General features: G+C 42.1%; 1 protein-coding gene across 3 annotated transcripts in view; it reads right to left on the bottom strand.

Moving 5' to 3' along the window:
- ksr1a (kinase suppressor of ras 1a) overlaps window positions 1-18,218 on the bottom strand; it is a 39,449-nt gene that overhangs the window by 8,928 nt on the left and 12,303 nt on the right. For 2 of the 3 annotated variants that reach the window (XM_044042197.1, XM_044042198.1), the window contains exons 2-9: window positions 15,033-15,173; window positions 11,575-11,722; window positions 9,947-10,436; window positions 2,375-2,556; window positions 2,028-2,097; window positions 1,076-1,159; window positions 764-825; window positions 569-678 (exon numbers count right to left, since the gene is read on the bottom strand). In XM_044042197.1, the coding sequence (XP_043898132.1) occupies window positions 569-678; window positions 764-825; window positions 1,076-1,159; window positions 2,028-2,097; window positions 2,375-2,556; window positions 9,947-10,436; window positions 11,575-11,722; window positions 15,033-15,173 (1,287 nt within the window). Of the gene's footprint in view, window positions 1-568; window positions 679-763; window positions 826-1,075; window positions 1,160-2,027; window positions 2,098-2,374; window positions 2,557-5,439; window positions 5,503-9,946; window positions 10,437-11,574; window positions 11,723-15,032; window positions 15,174-18,218 lie in introns of those variants that run through there. The other variant, XM_044042199.1, reaches the window with a different exon arrangement.

Genomic DNA, 18,218 nt, shown 5'->3' with positions numbered 1-18,218 from the left:
GTGTTCACCACATTTTCTCAAGAAAGCCTTTTTGGACAGGAAATTGAGGTCTGTGAAGCCTTGTAAATCACCGACTGTCCCCATACCAAAGTCCACAGGAAAATGATGCAATTTAACGTCACAGGTCACAGGAGTCGCTGATCCACTGCTGCCTCCATCAGTAAGTTGTGTAATGTTTAAAATGCATACCTCCAAAAGAGGCAGAAGTGAGCTAAAAATGACAATTTCAGGCCGGCTAACAGTGAGATGAAGTGGTGAACAAATTGTGAAGTTGCAGTCATAAGATAGACTTAAGCAGGTTTTTCTTTGGCAGCCATGTTTTCAAAAGGGCCACCGTCCACGTCCCAGGCTGGATAAAGTCAGCGATGACTACGTTTCACTATCTCATACAACCACAATTCACTCTCTTGCAAAATAATTCGGTTTTTGTTTTCAGGACACATGCATCTAAAAAGAGAGGACACCTATCAATGGGGAATGTGCTTGTCATGTGGCCATGACTTGACACTGTCCAAAATAACCGCATACACATAGTATGTGCTGTAATGTGAAAATCATTTAATGGAACCTTTTTTGTAATGGCTTTTGGTAGCGTGCCAAACTGCGGCGCCTCCGGCGGCCGATCCACCGGATTGTTTATATCAGACGGGACAGACTCAGTCCTCCGAATTTTGGCAACTGAAACAGAAAGCGGGAATTTCACATTAGATGTACGCGTAAGCAAAATGTACTCCGCAGATTGACAAGTAAATAAATAACTGACTTGGTAGAAACGAAATCCTGCAGGATGGGGCTTCCTTTGTGCATTTGTTGTGGCACTTTAGCCTGACAGCACAGACAGAAAACAACACATGAGAGACTCATATAAGATCAGCAAATAAGAAACATTCTTCAAGACTTGATCAGGTTCTACTCAAAGCTTCAGATTCCCCAGATCACACGTCCCCCAGTGATCTCGAATTAACCCCAAACAGAGTTTTCTCATGCTACTCCTGGTCAACCAATGTCAAACAATGACAAAAAAATCTCTTCAAACTGATTTAAGTGCCCTTTAAAAATAAAGTACTCAACTCACCGGCAGTGTTTGCACTTAACCCCAAACATCATGTTCTTCTGGCACACCTGACATGTCTGAGACAACCACGACCTGGTGGAAAACCTTCACAAAGACAAATAACTCCTCCTTACACGTACATTACTTTTATTTTTACACATACTTAATTGCAGTTTGCTCAAGTACATATCTTACATATCTAAAGCAGTTAAAGCATTTCTCACAAAGACGGATTATCACACCAATACTTCCTGTATGTCACATGAACATCTGTTGTATTGATAAAAAGTAAAAGTGAGTTCAGAATATAAATGATTATGACTCCAACTCTACCACATTTGACTGATGTGGAAAACTGGTGGTAACAGTGGAAACCATAACATTCCTCCACTTCGTGAAAGAGGGCAATATTACTACAGTACAATTCATAGTAGATAGAAATATCTAGTAGAGTAGACATTTTTAAAAGAAGACTCAAAAATTATCTTTTTACTCTAGCCTTCAGCTAGTTCCTTTTCATTCCCTCCTGTGTTGTGTTTTATTGTTGTTCCTTTTATTGTGAAGCACTTGTTTCAATCCTTGTATGAAAGGAGCTATACAAATAAAGTGTATTATTATGATTATTATTATAGTACAGTAACTGCATCATCAGAGGAAAGCTGGCCTTCTAACACCCAATATTCACTTCACAGCAGTGAATAGAATCATACATAGAGAGTGTATTAAAGCTGCCAGAATTGTTGAGAAAGTAAAATGTAAAGCCATGTCGTCAGCATGACGGCAACTCTGCACCTCTGAGCTGTGGACGTGACGCGTGTCTACATGACGTGGACGCTGAGCGGGTCGCCTTACAAAGAATTGTAAGTTTGATCAGTGACTCTAGAGGGAGAGAAAATCCAACGACAAACGCCGTGTGTTTTCTGGATGATTAAATACGCTTATGACAGAAAATGTTTGCAGAAGGAAGGTGTACCTGTGTGTGACGGCAAGGCCTATGTCCCTCCTCACTGCTTGTGGGGAGCTGCGATGCCCTGCTACATTATCTGGTGAGAGCGAAAAGAGCAGGGAGGAAGGGAGGAAATAAATTCACCCTAATGGTTAATCATTTGCAGTTGTGATACCATTTCACACACACACACACACAATAATGTGCAAGTATAAGAACCCATTACCTAGACTATGTGGCCTAGATTTTGTTCTATCTCAACATTCCGGTAACTTTCAGATAAGCAGTCTAATCTAAAATGTGCATATTCACCAATTCAGCAAAAAAAAGGGTTATTTATTTATTTATTTTTATTATATATATTTATGACTCACTCTTGATGGTGCTGTGCTCTTCCATTAGTGTGGGTGTGCCAGGCAGGGTGTAAGGTGCTGTGGTGGCAGCCGGGGTGACTCCAGGAGTGCGTGCAGCTATGGCCGGGTAGCGGGAGGGCAACTCTTCACATCCATTCCCGTTGACTTGCATATTTAGGAACAGCTTATTCTTTCTAACACATCTGCAGAGACGAAGAAGTGAAAATAAATAAATGAAAAAGTAGGGATTTTACAGTTATTATGGCAACCCTAGATTAATATACATAAAAAGATCCCTGTCCACTGCAGAGATTCATCATCAACATTGCATATTGGTCCAGGTGAGATTGGGATATAAAAATGTAAGACCTTGTTTTTATATTGAAATGTTAAATGGTCTGTATGTACTTGTTTATTTTGTAGACTACTGTAGACCGACAGCCAGTTGAAGGACGACCCACTGTACCCACTGAGCCACAGCCCATTTACAAGGGCTTGTGATTCATGTGGAGTAGATCTGCAAAACACGTCTGCGGTCACAGATCAGTTCGATTGATCGACTGTGATCACTGAAATCAAACCAATATAGTGAGCTCCCACATAAACAAAAATAAAAGGGATAGAGCAACATCATGTATATTACAAATGAGTATAGTAAATAGTAATGGTCTGTATTTATATAGCACTTTTCTAGTCTTGATGACCACTCAAAGCTGCTTTACACTACTGTTTTGCCATTCACACCCATTCACTCACACTTTCATACAGTGCATCTATGAGCAGCACATTTTCTATCACTCATCGTTCATACCCATTCACACACTGCCGGCACAGCCATCAAGAGCTACTTGACCCAAGGACACGTGGGCATGCAGACTAGCGAACCCACAACCTTCAAGCTGAAAGACGACTCACTCCACCCAGTCTATAGTAGAATCTCAGTGTTTCAATGCTTAATGTAGGAGGGAAAATTCTAATCTTCAACCATCTTTAAGTTTACTTACTCACATATTCTTATAACCAAACCTAGTGTTCAATATAAACAGCCATAGCATCTGGATCTGATCCACTATCTCAAGGCTTACTAACTATACGTAGCAGACAAAGTCACAGTTCTCCTCGGATCTCTTCAATAAAAACATTCAACTTAACTCGTCGCTGACTCCAGATGTTCCATCACAAAGCTTTACGTAGATGGGAAAGAAAATGGATGATCTATAACTAATCTAGAGGAATTTCATGTAGCTTGGAAAAAAGCCTTACACAAAGCTTCTTTACTCATCATTCTTCTTTAAGTGAAGAGAATAAATAAATGTATTTTCATCACTGTAGCCAGGCTGACAGAGTCACTGCTCTACTGAACCATCCCTTCCTTCTTTGTCAAAAAAAATCAATCACACCTTATATATGCTTCCTTTAGGGAACATTATTAGGAAGCATAACATACACCTCCACTGTTATGCAGATGACACACAGCTATAGTCATCAATAAGGCCGGATGAAATAAATCAGGTTGTTCAACTCCAGGAATGTCTCAGAGACATTATGTCCTGGATGAACTTCCTACTTTTAAACTCTGACAAAACTGAGGTCATTATACTCGGTCCAAAAAAACGTATAGAAAAAGATTCTGACCACATTGACACATTATATGATATCGCCATGGCTTCCACTTCCACTGTGAGGAACCTTGGAGTTATTTTTGACCAGGATATGTAATTTGACTCGAACATGAAGCTAATTTCAAGGACAGCCTTCTTCCAACTGCAGAACATCATGAAAATTAGAAACATTCTGTCCTTAGAATGACACTGAAAAACGAGTTCATGCTTTTGTTACATCTAGACTGGATTACTGCAACTCCTTATTATCAGGATGTTCCAATAAGTCCGTTAAAATATCCAGTTAATTCAAAATGCTGCAGAATGAAATATGAACTAGAAAGAGAGGCTCCCTGTACAGTTAAGAATTCAATTTAAAATCCTCCTCCTCACATACAAAGCACTTAATGATCAGGCCGCATCATACCCTAAGGACCTAGTTTTACCTCTCACTTCTGTCTCTACCTCGCTCTTTCACTTTCTCTCCCCCCTTTCTGTCACCAATTTTTCCTTTCACCCCAACCAGTCAAGGCCAATTGCTGCACATCTTTGACTCCACTGATGCCCAGTGTTTGCTCATTGTGTAAACTGTTGTGCTTCTCTTTTCTCTATAATACTGTAAAGGTTTCTGTCTTACTATGTACAGCGCCTTGAGATAATGTATGTTGGGATTTGGCGCTATACAAATAAAATTGAATTGATTTGAATATACATATATATAAAATTATAGTAACAATAGTTAATTTCTAATTTCACTACTATAGAAACATATGCAAAGAATTTGCTTTGTTGACTGTGTTCATTTTTATTATTATTATTATAAATTATTAGAATTAGAAGTGATGTTCATGTAGAGGTTTGTTGGTATGTCAGCAGTGATTACACCTTTGCACACCTACTCCACCGAAATAATCTAAGAAATACCACATCATCACTGCTGGTTATGTAAGAGATCAAGAAACCTAAATGACCCTGGCACTAGACAGCCAGGGTCACATCCTTAACACCAAGAGTGAACTCAAATCAGATTGAGGCAGTGCCAGCTCTTTGGTGAACTTTGGTGATATTCTACCTATATGCTGTCCTCGGTATATGCACTGTATATAACTTGACAGTTAGATAAACGACTTCCTGACATCAAGACTCTGTAGACAATTGTTCCTTTGTCCACAGGTTTAATGACTTTGCAAGGAAATGTGAAACTAAAACCTACAAAAAACATAATCAATACTTCATGCTAAATTTATACACAGTGTAAACATAACTCAGTCTTTACTGTGAATCAAATATTTTTACTGTTTTTATGGTTTTATGTATTTTAACATGTCTACTCATATATTTATTATTCTTATGAACTTCCAAAGGCCTAAGAACAGTGTTTATGTAACCCGGTAGATTTCTACCATCAAACTTCACAAAATGTAACATTGTCCCAAAAATAATAATCAACGGTTGTAGGTAACACATAAAATGACAAATACATACCCAAGATGCAACCAAAGATGTATGCAGATGGCACTGGCTTAGCTTGAATACAATAAGCAACAGCTCTCAAGAGTCATGCTCACTTACTTCCTGTTTACTGATCACATGCACAACATAACTTCCTGTTACTGACATCTTGTGACTCTTAAAGTGACCACAACGAAATACACAAACATAAAGAAATTACTTAAGCAAGAAACAGAATGACTTTTAACATTACGTTGTAACAAAACACTTCCCGCCTGGTGTGATTACGCGTCACAAATCCATGACGCATCATCTATCTAGGCATCTGGGGGAAGAGGAAGTACAGTCTCTGTAACAGGCCTAAGAAAGAGTGAAGTTCCTCCAGGTTTGATGACCTTCGCTTCGACCTGGCACACCCTCCCGTCTTTGCTAGGGAAGGTCCGTGTTACCAGTCCAAGAGGCCATCCATTTCTTGGTACCTGGCTGTTCTTGAGGAGAACAACGCTTCCTGGCTTAATGTTTGGATGAATGGACTGCCACTTCTTGCGTGCCTGTAGCATCGGCAGGAATTTCGTTTGCCATCTGTTCCAGAAGGTGTTGGACAGGTGTTGAACTTGCCGCCACTGACACTTGAAAAGGTCCGAAGCGCCAAACTCATCCGCAGGTGCAGGAACAATGTTCACCTTTTGTGTGAGAAGAGCAGCTGGTGTGAGTAGGAACAAGTCCTCAGGGTCACTTGTCACAGGAACCAGAGGTCTGGCATTGATAATGGCTGCTACTTCTGCCATGAAGGTCACCAGTACATCATGGGTAAGGTTGTCTTTCAGATGGAGAAACATGGATTCCAGAATTCTCCTGGCAAGACCAATCATTCTTTCCCATGTGCCACCGAAATGGGAAGCATGCGGTGGATTAAAGGTCCAAGAGCAACCTTGGTCTGACAGGTAAGTCCTCACAGTTTTGCTCTCAATGTTTGAAGGTATCTTCAAATCTTTACAGGCACCAACGTGCCACGGTCCGAACGAATATGTTTGACTGGCCCACGCATGCTAACAAAACGGATGTGTCGAGGGATTCTATCACTTCAATATGAACGGCTCTGGCGCTCATACACGTAAAGATGACAGCCCACCATTTACTGTGTGATAGGCCTCCTCTGGTCCGACGTGAGGAGACACTCCAAGGGCCAAACACATCAAACCCAACATTTGTAAAGGGAGGATCCGTAGAAAGACGATCTGCTGGAAGGCTTGCCATTTTTTGGACACTAAATGGAGTTCTAAGCCGTCTGCAAGTTACGCATTGGTGGATGATGCTGCTCAATTTTCTGCTGTCTGATGAGTAGAGTTGCAATGTAATGTTTCCCAGGAATAATCGAATGATTATTGATGGAGGCGGCCTCCGACTCTCAGAAGCCCGTGTGCATCAACGAAGGGATCCAGATCTTTTAGAGGACTACTTTTAGGAATCTTTTTGTGCTTTTTGATGCATTTGATCTCTTGACCGTAGGATTCCTCTTGCACTGCCTGAATGATGATGGCTGAAGTTTGAGTGGACTCCTCAACAGTGATTTCTGCTTTGCAGTAATGCCAGCCCTTGCAAGAGCTGTTTGATGTGTACAAGGATAGTAATAGCACAAGTTAGTGACTTCCAAGAAGAGAACTTGGCAAATCGTTGGAACCAAGTTGCCTGGATGATGTTGTAGTGCTCAAAGTTGTCACTAAGGTCCGGATGTCTGGGTCTGAACTTGGATCGACAAGATCAAAGGTGTTCTCAGAGACACCTGGCCCTGGTACGGCCAAAAATGAGGGCCCAGCCAGCCAGTTGGTGTCTTTCAGATGGCCTGCAATGACAGAACGTATTGCATGATCTGCTGGGTTCTGGCCTGTTGGCAAATAGCGCCACTGGTCTGGACAGGACAATCTTTGGATATGTAACACCCGGTTACTGACATAGACTTAGAATCGCCTTTCATTACACATGTAACCCAGAACAACCTTGCTGTCTGAGTAGTAGGTTACAGCCTTGAGCTGAAGGTCTAGCTCTGCTGAAATCAAGTCTGCTAACTCGACAGCAAGTACTGCTGTGCAGTGGGGGCCAGCTTGGCGTTGACCAACGTTGACCAACGTGATTGTTCCCAGAAGCATCTGTGACTTTCAGATATGCCACTGCAGCAACAGCTTTGGTTGAGGCATCAGAAAAGACACACAATTCTCTTCCGACAGCTGTTGAAGGTGAAGTTTCAGTATATGGTCTGGAGATGGAAAGATTGGACAGTTCTGTCAAAGAAGCTCTCCAGCTCGTCCAAGCTTCCTCCTTGTCTTGTGGTAATGGCCTGTCCCAGTCGCCATTCTAAGCAGTGAGTTCTTTTAGAATAGCCTTGCCTTGTATTGTCACTGGCGCTACAAACCCAAGAGGATCGTAGAGGCTATTGATGATAGATAAAACACCTGTGGCCAAGTGAAAAGGGAACTTGGCTTGTAACTGGTTCAAGTCCCCACCAGGTCAAAAGGGTACTCCTGGGGTACCCCTGAGCAGGGTACCCAACCCCCATTGCTACCCAGGTGCTACTCAGTGTGGCAGCCCACTGCTAGGATGGGTCAAATGGAGAGAAATATTTTCCCTAAGGGGAAGTATAAGATTTAGATTTAGAAGAAGACACCTAGTGTAAGGTTTTATCTCATCCGAGACTTGGAAGAGAACGGTCCATTTGGAGATTCCAGTTGAGTCCAAGACTGCGTTGTATTGGCAGCATGTCTGCATCAAGGTCAATTTCTTTGAGGTTGTTTGCATGATCCTTGGACAGAAAGGCTTCCATGACCTCTTTACTGTTTGCTGCAATCTTATGCAGTCTTAGGTTTGACTTGGAGAGAACTTCCTGTGTCTTTTTTAGCAAGTTGACAGCAGCTTCAACCATGGGCAGGGACTTCAGACCATCATCTACATAAAAGTCACCCATCACAAAGTGCTTGAAGTCGGGGTCGACATGGAGCTTGCTGACCTGAACAGACTGTTGTAGGCCATGTATGGCCACAGCAGGTCTGAATGTGCCTTAGAAGCCCTGAATCTGTGCCGAGCACATTTACTTCTGCCTTTGACAGGGTTTTTATGCCCCTCAGTAAGGCTTCCCATAAACAGGCGGGATATTATAGATAAACATGTGGCTTAATTGTATAGTGTGTGCATCCAATCACGTTACAGAAAGCGAGAGAGGGAGAGGGAGAAAGGGATTGTATTTGTCTTACCACCACAGAGCATTTGTCCTAGGAAATACTTCCTGTTTTGACATGACTCATAATCTCTGGGAATCTATGCCGGGATTAGCTCCATGCATACAGTGAGAGCAAAGGTGCAACAGGCAGGATGTGAAAGGATGGGAAAGAGGAAGAGGGTGAGAGAGGGTGAGAGAGAGAGAGAGAGAGAGAGAGAGAGAGAGAGAGAGAACTTTTCCAAAACTATGGCAATCACTCTACTGTGATGCTACATTTATCTTAGCGCACCCTCTACTGCCATTTGCAACTTCCTCCTTAAATGTACCCACTTGTGTGGTATTTTGAAAGGCTAAAGGGACAGTTCAGGTTTTATCAAGTATGGTTGTATGAGGTACTCTGCCAACAGGGACACAAGGAAAAAAATATTAATAATAAAATAAAATGTATATATTATTTGGTTTTGGTTATCTTACAAATATGATTCTCACTCCCAAATCAGCATATTTTTTTACATCACAGCACACAGGAGATGTTGATTCCCTGCTGCCTCAATCAGTAAGTTCAAATGTGTAATTGAAAGTGTTTACCTCAGTGACACAAACAGATGTCTAACAGTGAGATAAGGTAGTCATCATATTCTAAAGATGTTGTAGACTTAGGTGTGGATCCTTATGTTAAGTGGGTAAAATCTGTTTTCCCTTGTGTCCCTGCTGCTGGCCCTACAACCTGGACCATCATTTTCAATGTTTCATTTCGCAGTGCTGGAGGACAGTTTGAATTCATCTGTGTGTGGACATTCGGAATAAAAGTGGAAAAAAAGCGGTATTCACAGAGTCTTCACATAGCAGAAAAAACAAAATGACTTTAGAGGTATTAATGGCTGACTCCTACAACATACTGCATGTCAGCGCTACAATGATTCCCTAATTTATTCGTGATGGAATAGACTTCTATTAGAAACATAAAAAATCCTCAGTGGCTATTGGTCATGAGTTCAATTTCAGATTCTGCATAAGGAATATGCTGTTGGTTAAAAGCTCACTATCAGGCTGTAATAATGTATTTTTACCCTAATGAAAGAACTACAAAGAGAGGCAAAGAATCAAGTGTAAGCAAACAATAGCACAAGTGCAGCTGTGCTCTCACTGAACATTTTCCCACACTCCCTCTGAGCCCACAAACCTGTGCTAACAAAGCCAGCAGTCGCAGTCTGTTACAATAACAATGTGATGTGAGGATTCCCACTCAGGTCCACTCTGACCTACTTATGAAAAGCGTTTGGCAAGGTGAACGAGCGTTAGTCCCTACAGCTTGACGTGAGCACCTACTTGTTGGTGGGAGGGTCTTCAATGCGGTTGCCCAGCTGGGACTCGTGGCTCTTGCTGCGTGTCAGTGTGATGTTGGGAAGCAGATGCAGCACTTTGCGGGAGGGAGGCGGAGGAGTGCAGGGGGGCTTCAGCCGGTGACGCCTCTTTGACGGCGGAGTTATGGGTGGGGTGGACGTGTGTCCGTGGAGGCGGGCCGTGCGTGCTAAGGAAAATGGGAAAGGATCTGTGAGTGGGCTATCGCCGTGGAGGTGCGCTGCCAGGGCCTCAGGCGTGGGCGCCGCTGACATGGAGCCTGAGCGGGGGTGAGGGAAGGTGGCGCAGGGCGTGGATGGCGTAGATTGGATGGTGGATGGTCGGGCGAGAGGTGAGGGACTGTGAGGGCGGAGGGGAGTGCCCAGGTTGGTGAACAGGTCTGCAGTCAGGAGAGAGCCGCTGTCTCTCCTGGTGGGCTCCGACAGCCACGGACTGCTGTCTTCCCTTAGTTCACCTCCTGCAGAGGAGTAAGGAGATATGAAATAGCATTGGTAGAAAACCAACAAGGATTATTATCCTGTAAAGAAGCATTCTTTTCTGCAGAAGTTGGGGAAACTAAGAATCTCGGGGGTAGGTCGTCTTTACGGAAGACCATGTAGAGCAGCCACACCCAAACCTTAAATCAGTCTACTTCACTTCATTTCTGAACCATGGAAAAAAAAAGGACGATTCCCTATTAATAATATTAAATAATAATTATTAATAAGAGAGAGGCTATGTTCCAGTGTTAATTAGGCAAATTAACAATTGGAGTGACACCTGCTATACTTAAACACCATGCCTCGTTTTATTCCTGTGAATAGTTTCTGGTTTATTTGCTTCATATACCAAAGAAAACATTAAACCACATTAATATTGGGATGGAGACTAAACAACATTTTGAGGTTTGGGAAACAGTGATCAACATTTTCTGTCATTTTAAGGACCAAGTAATCAGCAGATGAATCAATTATGAAAACAATCATTAGTTGCAGCCCTAGATAAAACAGTTTGATAAAAACAAATGACACACAGAATTGCATGACTTAAACAAATTATTTAATTAACATAACTTTCTTATGTTTGTGTATTTAGTGTCTGTGTGTGTGAACTAAATATGAAATATAATAAAATAGACAAAAGAATAAAAACATTTTTAAAAAGATACAAGTTGAAGCAAAAATGTGTGACTATTTATTGAAAAAGTCTTTTTAGTATAAGTTTCTGAGAACAAAAATATGTAACATCTGCCATAATTGGCCAATTATTAAATAACAATTATGATTAAAAAGCAAATATTGTCTTGACTAATCAGTCTGCCTCTATATTGTATGTTAATTTCATGAAAAACTATAGGGTGAATTTGAATCATTCTATTTCTGATTATTCTTTAAAAATGTAATAGAAGCAGTTCATAGCATTCAACCTTGCATTGGAGTATAGTAGATATTTTGATGGAACAGTTAGTCTCGTTTAAAATCTATAACACAGTCAATAGTGAACAGTAACTTGACTGAAAACAAAAAATACACTTGAAATCGAATTGAAATTCTGCCTGAAAAAAAAAAAAAAAGTTTCATCGTCATCAAAGTCAGTCACACTTACTGCCCACATACCTGATTCAGTGGCACTCTTTAGACAGGAGAGGGCAGCACTGAGTCTTGCACATTCTTCTGAACTGGACCCAAGTCTTCGCATTGTATCCCTCACCTGGGGACCTGTCATTTGCAATAAGGCATCCAGCGACAACTTTGCTTTCACCGCCTGTAAACCAGCGATAAAAGGAGAGAAGAGTTAATTAAGCCATCCCTGCACACTTAAATCAACAAAGTTGACCAGAGTCCATGATGCTGTATTTGTATTTTAAGAATACGTCTGCTGCTTTGCATTGACTATTCTGACAGTAATTTCCCTTTTCAACCCACTCATTCCCCACACCAAAGTCCAGAGAGAAAATCTGAGATTTTACATCATGGCACACAGGTGTTGCTGATTCTAAACTGCCACCATCAGTAAGTTTAACTATGTTATTGTTTTACTAAAGTGTATGAAAATCTCATTTGGGATTTACCGAAGTGACAAAAATGTACCAAACAAGGCAGCAGTAGATCAGCAGTCTCTATGGACTTTGGTGTGCATTTGGTGAGCATTTTGTTCAGGGGCTAAACTCAGTTTTTCTCTCAGCTGGCAGCTTTGTTTTCAGTGAGAGCAAGTGTCCGTGTCTCAAGCTAGTTCCCAGTGCAGAGGGTGCACAGTGCAGTCAGTAAAAACCGTGTAGCACATACAAACACACTTCAAAAAAAACCTGAGGTCCAGTATGGGTCCAGTATACACAGAGCAGGAGATAGTACTGTGATTTTAGGATGTTCTTTTGACATGGGAACTACGCAATATCTTATCATTTAGGTTAAACCCTTGCTCTGAGAGGGCAAACACTGATATACACACTGGAATCAAAGGGAAAGACAAACACATAGACACACACACAAATGCATACAAACACAAGGGTTAGTGATAGGATATTCAAGGGGATGTGGGCCCTTTGCTCCCATTCCAACTCCATAAACAACCAATGAACAACTAAGCTTTAATATCTGAGTCTCATTGGTGCTGTACTGCTGAACACAATTAATATGAATATACACATTAGCCATTAAAGGGCTAGTTCAGGGTTTTCACATAGTCCACGTCGACTGTGCTGTGTAGTGGGAACCAGCTTGAGCCATGGACGTTCACTCTTACTGAAAGCAGGGCTGCCAGCAAGAACACAAAAGCAGATTTTAACCACTAAACCACAGGCTTATCCAGCTTAAGTCTACGATATCATTAGAATAGCTTCGCTTTTGTGATTGGAAACTGAATCTGGTAAATCTGGTAAAACTCTTCCGAACCGAAGTCCATAGAGAAAATCTGCGTTTTCGGAATGCAGTGACACTGGAGCTGTTGTTCTACTGCGGCCACATTTGGTAAGTCTGTGTCACTTCTGAATTAGGAACACAAAAGTCACAAAATGACACATCTGAACGTACTAATGGAGGCAGCAAGTGTGCGTGTTTTCTCTACGGACTTTGGTGTGGAGGGTGGGTCCGTTTCTCAGAGACTTACCCCGTTTCATTTAGTGATAGGGTTACTTACTAAAGCCACAGACAAATTTAATTAGTTCACAGAAAGACACAGGCTTATTTAAGAAGCTTGCCAACGTGGCATCCACATGCTTGTACAACATTACGTAATCCCTCATTGTCAGTTGCAGCATGTGAGACGAGAGGGTGTACTCCGCTATTAAAAAAAAAATACTACACTCTCTCTTTGAGTTGTGTTTTCAGGCCATCTACTATATAATTATGGGCCTCTTACATTACATTACATTACATGTCATTTAGCAGACGCTTTTTATCCAAAGCGACTTACAATGGAATCAAGTACAATTAGCCAGGGGTGGAATCGAACTTGCGACCATGATGTCTTTGGTACACAAGGCAGGGTCTTAACCACTGAGCCACTCCACCCCTTAGTATACAGAAATGCTCTACAGTGAAGAAGCCACAATCTAATACTGTTCTAATACTGATAATGGAACTCTCCGCTTTCTTTGTTAAATATTACAGTAGTAACAATTAAACATATTGCTGAACTCTCAATTGTGAGCTAATCTCTTACAAAGCAACGACTGGCCAGACCAGCCACCGTGATACTCGTTTGTTACACATTATATACGGACTCTAAATGAAGGCTCTGGGAATCAGGCTGGGAGCAGAGTTGCTCTCCAAGCCTTCCAACGTGATTTGAGGGTCTCAGAGGGAGCTGGAACCAATTCCAGCTGACAGTGGGTGAGAAGCAGAGTGCAGGATGCCAGCCAACATACACAACAAGACCAACATTCACACCCAATTATGCATGCCTTCAGACAGTAGGAGGAAGTTAAAGTACCCTGATAGCGATAGCTTTTTTTTTGATATCACAAACTCCAGTATCCGCTTCTAAGCGACGAAGCTGTTTGTAGCATATTTGTGCTAGCCGTGTTCGAGCTTCAGTATCATATTGGCTCATACCCATGAGAAAAGCCTTCCACTCATGCAAACATCACACAGAAAAAAAGCTATGGTTGAACAAAGATTAGGACCACTGTACCACCATTTAATACAGTGGTTCTCAATAAATAGCAATAAATGATCTCGGTGGGACAGTAAACATTGAGATTTCTAGGTGTCTTATGAAATCTGTCAACCTTTGTGCTGCATCTACAGACACCTGCATTCAAAGACACGGAACTAGATCTGCATTCCATTTTGAAAACAGCCGTTCTTTTTGTGAAATCAAGAACACTGCAATCAGGTTTGTTTGGACAACTTTGCAGAAGACAGATACTGGACATGACGCGCTGCTGTATCACACAAGATGTTTGAGCTACACACACACACACGTCAGTGTTCACAAGAGAGGAAAACCCCAGTTTTTTTGGGCTTTACACCATCCAGGAGTACAAATGGCTGTAAGATTTGAGCAGAGTACGTTCTCCTCTGTAAGGGGCCACAAGCAAACCAAAAGGATTGCGAACCCCTGGTTTGACACTGGAAAATAGTTTACTCTACACTGAGCTCACACACACTTTCACAAACATGACATAGGGATACAAATGACAGATGGCTGGGAACCAGAGGGGTTTGTTTAAAGAAGGACAAGTATATCTAGTCTGAGTGATAGTGAGCAGTCACTTTGACTGCCATGTGAAATATGTTTTAAACTACCATGTAAATCCACGCATTGGGAAAAATAATTTCACCTCTAAAAAAAAAAAATCTAAATGACTAAAAATAAATGTGTCTAGGGCTGCAACTAAAGATTATTCTAAGCTATTAAACTGTCCATTATTCATCAGGTACTTGGTTGATATGAGAATGTGGAAAAAAAACACATTATTTTGTGCACAAAAAGAAATGATTCAGTTTTCAATATTTCTTGTGCAAGGAAACCACAAAAGAAACATCACATTTAAGAAGCTGAAAACTGTCGAGTAATCATTGCAACCCTACACGTGACACAGATGTGTGGTCACATGAGTGCTATCCCCTACCTCGATCAGCTCCGGTCGCAGGTTGATGGTGCGCAGCCAATCTCGTAAGTGTGGGTAGCTGTCCAGGGCCTCGGGCCTCTCTGTCTCTGGCACTTTCTGTTTGCACTGCAGCTGTTTACAGATGTATTTCATCAGCTTCACCTGCAGGGAGCAATAGAGAACACAGCACAGATGGGAGGAGCAGGTTAGAGGGGAGACTTCACTGTGAGCTGACGGTTCAGGCCTTCGCAGGATTCAGGATGCGTGTCACACCTCTGTGTGGGCACTGAAACTGTTTCATCACATGACACTAAAAGTGGAGTACATATTTTAATATTACTGGAATGTCACATGTCATCATCTCATCTGATATGTCAGTGACAGTCAAACCATTGTCTGAAAGCTCTCTCCATTCCTCAGTATAGCAGTGTTTATATGTTGTTCCATATATTTCAGTAAAGTAACTGGTTGGAGTTTGACTGAAAACACAAATAAGAGCCCGTGAAAGTGAATTCTACAGCTCAAAAACCTTGTCATTCAGCAGTTTGACGGGATAAACACTTCTTGTCCCCGCCCCTGCACTGCTGCTGTATACACCCAAACACTCCCTCAGTCAGGGCTCATGTACTTTTGCTTGAGACAGTCGAACCGACCAAGCGACGCCGAATAACAACAACAAAAATAATCACCTACACTTATGCACTGTCGCTTTAGCATGTAAATGACTTCCATTATAAACTCAGTATACCTGCAGTAATGACTTCACTGTTTGTTTAACCCAATTTCCCAGAGTCCCCAGTGCACAAGACTCTTAATTAGATATAAACAGCTATTATAATACAGAGGGAAAAAGAGCAGGTCGTGTAATGAGAGCATCTGTGCTGCTACTGGCACAAGGAACAAGGAAACAGCTTAGTGACGTCAACAATGACAAAAGTGACACATCATTTAGTATCATCATCAGTATTAACCCAAGAATAAATGGTGCTGGATTGTTCCATGCTTAAAGGTCCAGTGTGTAAGAATTACTGGTGAGGCTGCATAATTGTATCACAGCAGCGACATAAAAGTTTGACGATAACAATGACAAAGGAAGGTCACTGTATCTTTTGTCTCCCTTTTAACACAGATGGTTCTGCCGTTTTTAGACTTCTCGTCTAGTCATTGGTTTTATGTCATGAGAACTCGTTTTATTTTTTCAATTCCCATATTGATTGTCTATGGCGATAATAATGTCCATCATGTCTTTGCAATGTATTACACTGAGGCTTTATTGTCAAATTTAAATAATTATTATTAACAATATGAATGTGACAATAACCGGAAACTAACTGTGTATTAACTAACCGCATAACGCAGCTTACACACCGTGGTTTTCTTGTCCACAATGTGTATGTTGATGTAACAAAATATTTCCACACCGGGGATTTCAGAGAAGCTGGGGGGGGGGGTCGAGTTTGGCCACCGTGTCGCCCAATTCAGCAGTTGCTATGGTTACTGTTAGTCGGCAGCAGATTCAGATTAGCAGGGGGAGGTAATCGTGCTACAATGGCTACAACCACAACAATGTGTGTTTGCCCTTAGGCACCCATGCAGGACATCACACTGGGGGCGTGGTTAAACCCTTGATTCCACCGTTGCTTTCGAAGGTCGAGATCGTGACGTCGCTTTGATTGATATTCGATTAACAATCGAGATTGTGACACCCCGAAAAAATAGTGTATCACGGCTCTAAAAACAATTTCCATGTGGATGAAACACCAATACAGCTCCTCGTTCTTTCTTTCTTTCTTTCTCCTGTCCAGAGAGCATCCCCACCAGTTTCACACTGTGCTACTCCTAGAGGTGTGAATTGAGCAATAACAAAAGCTGCACACTATGATTCTTTCATTTATTTCATTAAAGATGTGAGGCTAGTCCAACCTTTTCTAAGTCAGTGACAAGTACAGCGCTCCTGTGAGTAAGTATTACAAAGAACACTATGGTATTGGTTTGCAGTGGCTCAGCGCAGCCCTATAGAATGTCTCCTTATCTCACAGTCTATCAGTAAGAGTCCATTACAACAGGCAGCACCTTCAGATGAGCCGCGCGACACCAGCTAGCTGTTAACCCACCACACGCCTCTACAGTATCTGAGTGACAAGTATCCGTTGGAGCACCGAACGTCTTTCCCCCGCTCATTCAGCTCCCTTCGAGACACGTCGGCTCTCCAGCCACGCATTCAGCATCTCTCAGAAAGAGTGGCCTTGGGATGTAAATGGTCGATTTGTGGCAGATAACAGAGTCATCCCTGTGATATGACAGAGCCATGAAAGAGAGAGAAAAGAGGATGGAAAGGAGGTAAACGCTCTCAGCGTCTACTCTGATGGCAGCTCTATTGTTCGGCAGTAGCTCATCAATTATAATCACGCTTCCATTTTGAGAAAGAAAAAGACGTTAGACACCGTTACTAGACAGTCATCACTCCTAGGAAACGACAACAAGCACGTTTGTTTCTACATACGTCATCCAGATCATTGGCCTGATTGGTTGCAGGTCTATTCAACAGCATCACACTCGTCCTCTATCTCAAATGAGATCTGCAGTCTGACGTTAGCCACGCTACTACTATAAGATATAAACACATGTAAACTGCTGGCCTTTGCATGAGTTACAGTTTCTCATGCTCTCTCATGCCAGCAGCAAAGGCCGTGTGCTCAGTGTGGCTAATGAGCTAGCCTCCTGCTTTACCTACATACACTCGTGCAGTGCCGTGACGTCAGGTTACCTAGCAACCCCTCTTCTGAGTCGTCAGCAACATTTCAGTGGGATTTTCCCCATACATGTGAAACACAGAGCTGAGACACAATACATCTCAACATGCACGCGTAGGTCTGCACAGGATAGTGACTATGGCAGTTTCACCAACATGACCAACATTTCTGTCTGCACTCACACACTGCGCCGTCACTTTAACCTATTTTTATCTTAAATAAGGAACATGGCCTGGATTACACAAGCACAAAAGTCCCCAAGTCCCTCAGTGATATCAGGGATGTTTGTCTTTGTGCAGAGAGCATAGTGAAGCACAGCAACAAACGCAGAGATAAGGACAGGCCCCCATGCAGATTATTTTTGCTGCAGAAAGCAGTGCTTGACGTGTGGCCTAGAGGCAGGAGGAGGAGGAGGAGGAGGAGGAGGGGGTAGGGGAGAAATGGCATCCAAGCC

The sequence above is a fragment of the Solea senegalensis genome, linkage group LG13 (assembly GCF_019176455.1).
Source record: "Solea senegalensis isolate Sse05_10M linkage group LG13, IFAPA_SoseM_1, whole genome shotgun sequence".
NCBI lineage: Eukaryota > Metazoa > Chordata > Actinopteri > Pleuronectiformes > Soleidae > Solea > Solea senegalensis.
This window is presented reverse-complemented; position numbering and strand designations above follow the sequence as displayed.